At 39.4% G+C, this 11112-nt stretch overlaps 2 protein-coding genes across 2 annotated transcripts in view; one reads left to right on the plus strand and one right to left on the minus strand.

Annotated features, from left to right (window-relative positions):
* The window catches only part of SPATA48 (spermatogenesis associated 48), a 24127-nt gene extending 15510 nt beyond the window's left edge, over positions 1 to 8617 (minus strand). Inside the window, 7 exon segments of the mRNA XM_035894152.1 lie at positions 843 to 916; positions 1371 to 1507; positions 2160 to 2224; positions 4174 to 4267; positions 8106 to 8237; positions 8240 to 8515; positions 8518 to 8617. Of these exon segments, the coding sequence (XP_035750045.1) occupies positions 843 to 916; positions 1371 to 1507; positions 2160 to 2224; positions 4174 to 4267; positions 8106 to 8237; positions 8240 to 8515; positions 8518 to 8617 (878 nt within the window).
* A 2149-nt stretch (positions 8618 to 10766) lies between these two features.
* LOC104126183 (zona pellucida binding protein) overlaps positions 10767 to 11112 on the plus strand; it is a 30123-nt gene continuing 29777 nt past the window's right edge. Inside the window, exon 1 of the mRNA XM_009638713.1 lies at positions 10767 to 10857. Coding sequence (XP_009637008.1) covers positions 10767 to 10857 — 91 coding nt within the window. The remainder of the gene's footprint in view (positions 10858 to 11112) is intronic.

The following is an 11112-nucleotide window of genomic DNA, read 5'->3' on the forward strand; positions in this document are numbered from 1 at the left end:
AACTTGAGTCTTTTGACCTCCACCCTCAGATATTGGGACTTCAGTCAATTTCTTAGCATAGTAAAAGCAAATTTTCTTTAAAAATGAACTGCTTCTCTACTTGCAACATTTTATCTCATTCAGTTCTGGAGAACATGGGAGAATTTAACATCAAGTCTGAATTTCTCTTTTGGTCTGTCCCTGCAAGCTGCTCTCACTGGCCATGTCTATATTCCTTTGACAGAGCAACATTCAAGAAACCATAATGACAGTGTTTTCTATCTCCCTTCTTTCCTGCAGAGGCACCTGTCTCTCCCATTGTATGTCTGACTGTGCCCGGTAGCACACCTGTCCACTGAGTTTGCCTGAGCAAACCTGATGGTTCATGGCCTGGAAAGGAGGCAAGTTCTATCTTTCCTATCTTGCTTTGACCAACCTTTCCTCCCCATCTCTACTTGGCTCTTAATCTGAGCCCTTCTGAACCTCCTGTCACCCTTTACTGGGCTCCTCTAAAATGCTCCACCCTGAGATTGTTTTGGATTCTACAGGCCGCAGAAAAAACCTTGAGTTTGTACATGTGTATGATTACCATGTGTTTTCATAAATGTCACGTCTCGATGAAAATATCAGATGTACGCAGTCATGACAGTCAATCACTTTACAGATTTTGTCTGTTCTGCTTTTTATATTTAATTCTCCCACAGGAGAAGCAAGTTAGAGTATACTTTTCATACAGTTATTGATTAAATATCTTCTCTAGTTATAGAATGCTGCTGAATTTAGTCTTCTGAAACTAACTGTACACAGACTTCATAAAGGAAGTGTTCAGAGGGCCCTTATATTCACAAAAAAATGAAACTTACAAATCAACAGATCTCTGTGGAGAGGTAAAAGATCTTGTTTGAAATCTGTCCCAGAAGCCTCCAACAACCCCAAACTATAATTAGATCCTTCTTGAAAGGCAACATTACCTAATTAATTTGGTTTAACAGATTTTCATGCAGCAATCAGAAACAACTGCAGGACTGAATTTTAGTTTAATAAAAATAATAATAATTACAGTTAATAATCACAAGTAAACTAACTTAATGTGAGAATTGTTATGCTACAGCATCATTCCTATCAAGCACTTTTTCATCAATATCCTTATCCTCTCCTTTGGTACTGTGCATGCGTATCTTCTTCTGTACCAATTTACAGGGGAGGCAGAGGGAAAAAATCTGAAATCATTTGAGGCAATCACTGGAGTGTGCTAATGACCTTAAATGCTCATTTGGGACTGTTTTTATTTGAAAACATTGCTCTAGGTTTACATTTAAGACCTACACAAAATTTAGGCTACATTTCATTAGCAAAAGCTAAAACCAGTTGGCAAGAAATTGTTCACTGGCTTGGCTTATTTCAGGTTCAGGATGGTATCTCCTTTTTGTGAAATGCTGGGAAACAGGATCAACCAATACTTCTACTGTTGATTCTGGAGTCTGGATTTTGGAAGATAATATATCATCCCAAGGAACTTCTTCATAGGCTCTAGATCAACAATAAAAAAGAAGAGAAAAAAGTTCCTATGTAATCATCAGTGAATGACATCAGTAGCTAGACAATAAGGAATTATGTGACAAAGAAGGAAGTAGAAAATAACAAAGGTGTATATTTCTAGCTTAAAGGGAAATTAAAAGCCTGGAATTATATGTTGCTTTCTGGAGAACAAACAGTTATGGTACAGTTTCACAGGCTTATCTTCTTTAAAACTTTCTCACTCGCTAATTGAAAGAGGTAGTTTATCTTCCAGCAAGTTTACAGTGATGATAGGTTTTGTCTGAATTTGAATAAACAGTTAAGTGAGATGAGACATAAATAGATATTAGACACCAGTCATATCATGCCTGTGACAGGCGTTGAAGACAGATGTACAGAATGCCTTTTTGGAAACTCCAGTTTCTCTTCACTACCTATAGAGGAAGTGGAGATGAGAGACACAGACTGGATGCAAGCTTTTAGACACCTAAAGTTTATGAATGAAACCTGTGCTAAATGCTGTTAAAACACCAGAAGTTCTGAGTGATAGAAAAATTGTAGTCTTATATGTCCTGCTACCTACAGGTGCATAATAGAAGAAAGAAGGTGAAAAAATGAAGCAAAGCACAAGCAAAAACTTTTTAAAAGAAATGGTGTCTCACTGTAGTGTATTTGACTTTAGAAATAGTCCCTTGCTTTTTTTTCTCTCCGCCTTGCTGAAGGATTCCTAAGAGAAATCAAATTCATGGCAGAAAGCAATGCTATCAACATATATGATACTATGATTGCTTGCTTAAAAAGTGTACTGTATGTATCTGCATTCTCCTAGTTTACGATCTTCTTTTGCATCAGAATGTGAAACATGCAATTTCACATACTTCACCAGCCAGCACTGGAGGTCATGAATGGATCTATTTCTGAGGAGTTTTACTCAGGAAGGAAAATTTAATACAGTGGATACAAGTTCAAAAACTAATAGAATGTCCTTGCCTCTCTACTCCTCAGGAATGTAGCTTTCCATTTGTTATATAATTTATAAAATGGCACAGCAAATGCACTTTGCAGTCCCTCACATACGCCTGATGTATTTGTATGATGTTCATTGCTATGAACTGTGTTCCTCAGGGCTCAATTCTAGGGTGAGTTCTGTTCAATGTATCTATCAATGGTCTGGATACAGGAGTTGAATGCACCATTAGCAAGCTTGCTGATGATACCAAGCTGTTGACTCTCTAAAGGGACAGGAAGCCTTGCAGAGGGATCTAGATAGATTGGAGCATTCGGCAATGATTAATGGGATGAAATTTAACAAGTCCAAATGTCGGATTCTGCACCTAGGATGGAGTAACACCAGGCACAAGTATAAATTGGGAGAGGAGTGGCTGGAGAGCAGCCCTGCAGGAAGGGATCTGGGGGTGCTGGCTGGCAGCAGGCTCAAGGTGAGCCAGCAGTGGGCCCTGGCAGCCAAGAGGGCAAACCCCTTCCTGGGGTGCATCAAACACTATACTGTGTTTATATATGACACTATACCAGCCGGTCAAAGGAGGTGGTCATCACCCTTTATTCAGTGTTGGTGAGGCCTCACTTTGAGTGCTGTGTGCAGTTCTGGGCCCCACCATTTAAGAAAGGTGTGAAGGTCCTTGCGTCCATCCAGAGGAGGGCAACAAAGCTGGCGAAAGGGCTGAAGACATGTCCTGTGGGGAGCAGCTGAGGAGTTTGGGCTTGTCTAGTTTGGAGAAAAGGCGGCTGAGGGGTGACCTGATTGCTCTCTACAGCTTCCTGAGGAGGGGAAGTAGGGAGGTGCTGAGCATTTCTCCCTGATATCCAGTGACAGGACATGTGGGAATGGTTCAAAGCTGTGCCAGGGGAGGTTTAGATGGGACACTGGGAAGCATTTCTTTACTGAGAGGGTAGTTCGACCTTGGAGGAGGCTTCCTAGAGAGGTGGTTGACACCCCAAGCCTGTCAGGGTTTAAGAGACATTTGGGCAATGCCCTTAACAACATGCTTTAACTTGGTCAGCCCTGAATTGGTCAGGCAGTTGGACTAGATGATCGTTGCAGGTCCCTTCCAACTGAAATGGTCTATTCTATTCTATTCTATCCTATTCTATTCTGTTCTGTTCTGTTCTGTTCTATTCTATTCTATTGTACTATTTAAGCATATGCAACACTTAAAGGACTCGTCAGTGTAGAAGGATGAAGGATGCCATTATACTTTCAGTGTGGGAAAGACTTAATTAGACCTGTGCTATGGAATCATTGATGTGTTTTGATTTACTTATTTGTTTGTGTCTTACACCAAAAAAGGCAGTGCCTAAGTATTAAATATATGAGTATTTATACCAAGTATGAGGTTTTGGTATCTTTTGTACATTCTGGTATTTTTGCTCTAACTCTGCCTCCCGTTACACATAACTGACATTGGTAGTATCAGTCCCACATTACAATCTGAATGCCTTAATCAGAGTAACAGTATAAAAAATGAAAATTATTGGAGTGATGGCCACCATTAAAATCTGATCATGCTAACATACAGCTACCTGAAGCATAGCCCTTATTTCAATACAATTAAATGAAGACTCATCACTGCAATCACTGCCAAAAGTATGTTAAATGGAAAGCGGACTAGGAATAAAATTATTATAATATGTTTTCTGTTATTACAAGAAGAGCACCAGACACTTGCCTTGAGACTGGGATCCATATAAAATGCAGAAATACGGTTTTGGTCAGGTAGAGCAGGAGTAACTTTCACTGGAGTTCTCCAACCTGAAAGAAAGGGCTTCCTATTGTGTTAATCAAATTGCAGCAATCCTTATTTTTTTAAACTGCATGGAAACAACTCATGGCTTCCCATAAAAATCAATGCACCAACGTTCAGTTACCTGTTACCACTCTGAATTACAAACTTCCACAAAAATACATTAAATTACATGGAAGATAAAAGTAAGTGATGAATAATATCACAACATACATTGCTATAGTTTGCCCCACTTCAGACATTGTCATGTACAGTAGTAACTGTATAAATGAAAGTATCCAAATTAGCAAACATAATAATAAAAGCTTGCTAATGTAACCCTAACTAGCAATGGCATATTGCATTTCTACAGTTACATAATCTTTGCCAACCCTGAAAGCAATAAACAAGCTATTCCATGAGCAGTAGGTGACCGATTTCCCAAAGATATTTCTCTCCTTCATCCTCCCAACTTCATATTCTAATAATCTGAGCACTCCCTGACCAGGTCCAGTAAATCAGGCTTACGCACCAAGAGGCCATATCCTGCAGTTACTGTAGAGTCACATATGTACTGATTGGTGAGCCAGTACACACGTGCTGATAACCAAGTGAGCTGCTGCCAAATAGAAAGATGTTATAATACCTGAGTTTCAGCTCCCTCAAGAAGAACACTCATTTTTGTCTTGCCTCTCCCCAGACTTCAACCTTCAAAAATCTTGCAATTACCCTTGAGATGTTTATATCTCTGTCAAATTTGGCAGAAATTAGCCAATGGGGTTAAAAGTTATTAGGGAAGAACCAATAGATAAACAAGACGAATGGAAACAACTTGTCTCCGTAGGGCATCAGGATAAAACCCCATAAAATAATTCTATAAATAAGGTAAGCGATATGTATGAGAGTATCATTCAAACTGCTGTGCCATTAATTAGCATAATGCTTTTGATGAGTTTGGGAAAGATCTATTTCTAAATATATTTTGTTATACTGTACTAAAAGGGGTTGGCAGCCACATAGCCATCATACCACTCTCTCTATGAACACTGGAAACTCTTATTTAGTACCAAGAATGTACTACTTAGGCAGTTTTCAGCCTGCTTTTTACTTCCAGACCCCTAAAAATTTCCAATGCATATGAAGATCTTTATGTAGCAAATTTAAGCTAATTCATACTAGAGCTACTTTTTCCAGTTATTTGTAGAAATTTTAGGTGTACTTTGGAGAAAGTAGTTAAAAGACTAAAGGTTGAAAACCACTGTGCAGAATGCAAAATCAGTACTTGCAGAACTAATCACCCTGACAAAGTTTAAAAGAAAACCACAGCTTTCAGTAAAAGAGATTAAGTTTAGCATCCTAATGCTGTAGGTAGGTACTGAAACAATATGACCTGTTTTTTAAAAGAGCTTTTTGCACAGTTTTATTGCTGCTTTTGAAAAGGTGACAGAATTTGTGGATCTTCGCACTGTGAAGAGCTTTCAAACTGCATCACTCTCCAATTAATTCTTTTGGAAAGTGTCTCAAACAGGTAACGTGCTTGCAGTAAAGACGGTGGCTGCATCTTCACTGCCTCAGCTTTGTGTAAACTTTAAATGCTATCTGCAATATACAACTTGTACTCATATGAGAATGTGTCCATTAAGTTTTATGTCTGAAATTGCTGTAATTACTTAATATGTACACATGAGGTAGATGGTTCAAATATATCCATCCATATGTCCTAGTAGTTCCATTAAAATAATCTTCCTCTTTTTCACTGATTAAAGAGCTAAAGGTTGCAACTGTTATTCCTTGTGTTTTATGTGTAAAACACTCATGTCAGTGACAACATCCCTAGGAGGACATGTATATAATTTTACATTTGCTTTGGTAATTGTACATACTGATTTCTAGAGACCTCTGCTGTGTACTATAATTTGCCAACTTGACACTACCGGCCTACTGCTGGGATGATTAATCTTCTAACATTTACTTCTCCTTTTGCTTTCAGTGGAAAGATCTAGCATAAAAACGGCAATAGTTTTCTCTTTAAGTCATCTTTCTGGAGGTTTCAATGCCCCTAATGATTTGCTCAGTCCACAGGATTGAAATTGGCATGATCTGTTCTTGTCCAAGTTGGGAACTCAGTGTCTTGGCTTTGTCACTTTTAACTGATGACAAGCTTAGCGTCACTGTCAGTTTCAGTTTATAACTTAAGCCAATCTCCTAAATTGACAAAACAGGATAATGAATTTGGGAAATTTCTGGTTTGGATTCTGAGTCATAAAATGAAGATGTACTCATGCACGTTTCTAAGCTGTTTCCCAGAAACCATGAAAGCCAGAACATCTTTTTGTTTTGTTTTTAAAGGAAAAAGTGAGATTCTTATGTCGCCACATAAAGACACACTCAGAGAGGTTTCACAAAACCAGCAGTCTCACAAGCTTCATTGCACCTCACTGTCGTTCAGAAACTGTGCACTGTTTTTGACCTCTTATATTACCAAATTAGTAGGAACAGGACTTGACATTCAAGTTCAGATTTTTGCCCGTGTTCATTTCAGGTGTGTCTCTATCTGCCAGGGTATCTCTCTCTGTCTGATTTTCTCTGCGTTGGAAAAATTAATGGTCAGCTAGAATTGCACATCTCAAATCTTGTTTCCCCTTCACTTTTCCAGAGGCTTTCAGAAAAGAACAGCTGATCAATTCTGATTGATCTCTGATGTCTAATTCCATATGTAAATGGAGAACACAGTAACTGAGAAATAAGAGTGAAAATTATATGGGATGAGGAAAGCAAAAAAGGAAAATTATTGAGTCCATTTTTTTATCCCTTGTGGTTTCTTGGGTTCTTTTGGGTTCTGTTGTATGACTGCAGTAAGCCTAAAGTGACTTAGGATGCAAAGTTCAAAGACAGAAACAAGGAGCTGAAAACACTGCCTGAATTTACACCATGTAGAGATTTTATGGTGACAGTAACACAAAGTATAGCTAACTATGAAGTATGAGTGTTATCTCAGTATAGTAAAATGGAACAAGGAGCTTATTTATATTTCTTTACCATGTTCTAAGAAATGCCTCCCCCCATCTATGAGCAAGTTGCCTGAGTTCTCATGAAATTTTCTTCTAGCTGTAATGAGCATTTCTCTATGAAATTCACTGGAATTGGCTTAATCTTTATAAAAATTCAACCACATTGCTTACTGCTAATTATGTCTGCCATTAAAAGCTCTGGCTAGATATTTCTGCTTTACAGAATTTTCATCAGAAAATGTTAAAAAGAGTGAATTTCCATTTTGGTGTTGTAATCAATACAAAATCATGAGACCCAACCTTATGTGTAACACATTAATATAAAATAAGGGAGTAATATGTACTTTGACCAACATGTGATGAAAGGCCTGAAGAACTTCTGTTCTCTGATAAACTAGGCATTGGAATAGGTCTTTAAAAGCACTGAACTGCAACTTGTCAGGAAATAATGAGAGACACAGAAATATCCAGGGGATTTCCCGACTCTGGAGTGACTTGTTATTTTGGTTTACATTAAAACAGATGTTCATTATTATGACTATCATATATAACTTCACAATTTATCTAAACAGATTTTTTTAAAACATTATTTACCTTCAAAGATTTTTTTTTTTTTTTTAGCATTAGAATGCTCATTAGAATTTTCTGACTGGTACCTCTTTGCTACAGCAGGAGCAATGAATCATACACTCTACTGCAGTTGTTATATTCAGTTCACATATCCAGAGCAAATATGTTTTATAAGGCTGTTCTTTCAGGACCTTGGGGAATGGAGTTCAGAAACTAATTGCATTTATTTGTTAAGCATCACCAATTTCTTTAGTGATTGAGAAATAAAATTAGTGGTTTGCTTAACCTCTGAGTCGTGCCCTGACAGAAACAGCTGACACAGCCCTGGCATTCCACCTTCTGTCCACGCTGGTTTCCTCCAGGAGGATCATCTGCCTCCTGTGGGCAGGCTGGCCTCTCTTTCCTGTGATAGGGACCACTGGTGAGGTTTCCAATCGCTGTAGTCCACCAAGGACTCAACAGCTCTTCCAACACTGGGCCGCAGGTCAGCATCTACTCCTGGACTCACAAAACCTGAGCAGGGACCCATTAACGGCACATCATCCTGGTGAGGGAATAAAGGGTAGTTCAGCTGTAGTGGAGGGGTAAATGCATCAAATTTAAGGAAAGAATTACTGTTTTTCTCTTCAGAGCTGGCAAAGCCATGTCTGTTCTCAGGACCCTTCAGAACAGGCATGCACATCTTCTTTAACAGCTTCGATACTGTTGGTGATCCATCTTGTGAACTGGTTTAACTGACAAGGCGGACCTTTTAAAGGCACTTGCCTGCCTTTCAGCTCCATGGGAAACCACGGTCATTCTGTTCCATCATCCTTATGTGGCACTAAACTTAAAAGACTCCACTTGCTCCTTGTGTCTCCAAGTTTCTGAAGTCCTAGCCAACAAACTGCAGTAAAACTGAAGGTTATCCTCCAGAAGATCAGTACATAGAACCCATAAAGAGCAAGCTAGTGGTTTAAGTAGTGAATTCATTCCTGAAAAGAGATTTATCAAGTCCGGTACAAAAAGAACAGAGCCATTGAATGAGCAGAGAGTTTTTCTGTTGCTTGGTAACGATGGAAATCACCTCACAATAAACATCTCCTGGTGTGAAACATGGTTCATGCATACCACAGTAATCTAGTCCTTCAAATGGATACACATAGCAACTTGAAATGGCACTACTAATTACTTATTCATCTAGTAGAGGCAAAATTAAGAAGTTTTCAGTCTTAAGAAGTTTGTGGTGTTTTCATTGAAGTATTTTAAAGTAAGCTATTCTGTTGGTATCTGGATCACAAATATGAATTGAATTGAAACACAGATTTAACACAAACAAAATTTATCAAACACAACTGCAGATAAATGCAAATCCAGAAAACTTACAACTATTATTTGGAATAAGTAAATCACATTGACACCAGAGTTTTCCATGCAGCTTAATTTCCTCCAGAGTTTTGCCATTTGTTCTACCAGGTTGGCAAATCCATTAATGCCTCAGGTCAGAATATGCAGCACTCCTTTCTTAATCTCAAACTCGATGGTCTTCATTCAGCAATCTAAACAAAAGCAGTTTGATGTATAGAGGTCTTGTCTGCACGAATTCAATGCAAAGGCCTGGCACTTCGGAAACATCAAACTACATTTATTTCGACAGCGCAGTTCACACTATGGGGGCCTTTATTTTGTGGCCGTGTCAGGAAAAATCAGGGCACAGAGTCTGACTGTTCTCTCATTTATGTTAGTCTCACACAGATTTAACTTCCCTGAATTCCTAACTTGCTCTTGATTAACATGAAATCGGAAATGAGCCTAACATTTATTACAGTACACATTTATAGTAACAAAAAGTTGTGTTCCATAATGCAAAATCATGGGGGGGTAGGGTGTTGAAGTAGTTTGCTGATGAAGCAGAAAAAAAAAAAAAGCTTCCTTCTTTGCTAAGTGAGTTTTCATATATAGGTCACGAGAACTAAAACGGGTAAAAAGTGACAGCTGAGAACATTGTATATGCAGTACCAGCATCGTATGAACTCTTTGTCCGACACATCTTGTGTCCACTTTCTATCATACTTGTACATTCAAGTTAGTGAAAAGCTATTTCCAAAATTTGATTTCTGCCAGTAACAAGCCTTTAAAATGCCATACTGGTGTCTATATTTACTGACACTCAGTAATCTCCATACCAAATATAACCAATTTTACACTAGAAATACCATCCAGTGTTGCAGACTGACCTTTTTTCCCCACTGTTTATCTTCTCCTGCAAAGCTTTAGAAACAGATGGCAGGAGAGGCAAAGACATGGAACCCAGGTAAGGCACAGGATGGAAGACATTGCAAGGATGATTCATGTTTTGTTGCATTCGTTTTGCAGAGTGAAACGCAATTAAAACTTTATCTTGGATTTTGTTGGCAGGGATTCTGTCTAGATTACCCTGGGAAATAAATTTGCCAAGTAAGGCTGAATTATTTCTACTGTCAATTTTTAGAAGCGACCCATGCTTTAGGGAAGCACATGGATGAGCTGGTCGTATGTCTAAGCTAGTCCTCTTTACTAGATGTCTGCCTTTTGGTTTGCTTCAGGATTCCTGTGGAGCAATCGTCTTGGTTCTTTGATGTAAACAGCTGTTCTCTGGCACAGTAACAACACACCAAATTTTCCAATAGGGTGAAATTTTCCTGCCAGAATTCATTTGCTTCCCAGGTAACTCACTTTCTCCCCTTCCATTCTTTCAAAATACCCTTTCTCTAACCTACTACAAATTAAATACTCTTATGCCACGGAAACCTGCAAATGCCCTGGGATTCCAGACACTTTCTTAATTGCCTTTGTGTAGCAGCGCAATCAAGACTGAGCAGCGCAGCTGTAAGTGCTTGTGACAGTGACTACATCAGCACAGTTCTTTGGTTTTGCAGCGGAAACTTCCTTGCTTTTTTTGTTTGTTTGTGGAACAACCACAGCGAGCATGAAGCAAGTTCTGTGTACCTTTGGCCACCCCCAGGTGCAGTCTGCACCATCGCGGGCCTGGTTTCAAAGGAGCTGCCCCTGGAGCAGAGGTGCGTTACTGGATTGGGATTAATGGCGTATAGCCGAGCAGCTGGACGACTGACGACGGAGCTGCCGCGGTGGCAGATGTTTCCCTGGGGTTTGAGGATGTGAAAGCCGCCCCCGACCCTCTTTCGCCAGAGGCCCAAGTGCAGAGCCTGGCACTGCGGCTGGCGGACTGCCGACGGAGCTGCCGCGGTGGCAGATGTTTCCCTGGGGTTTGAGGATGTGAAAGCCGCCCCCGACCCTCTTTCGCCAGAGGCCCA

The sequence above is a fragment of the Egretta garzetta genome, unplaced genomic scaffold, assembly GCF_000687185.1.
Source record: "Egretta garzetta isolate BGI_Z169 unplaced genomic scaffold, ASM68718v1 scaffold264, whole genome shotgun sequence".
Lineage (NCBI taxonomy): Eukaryota > Metazoa > Chordata > Aves > Pelecaniformes > Ardeidae > Egretta > Egretta garzetta.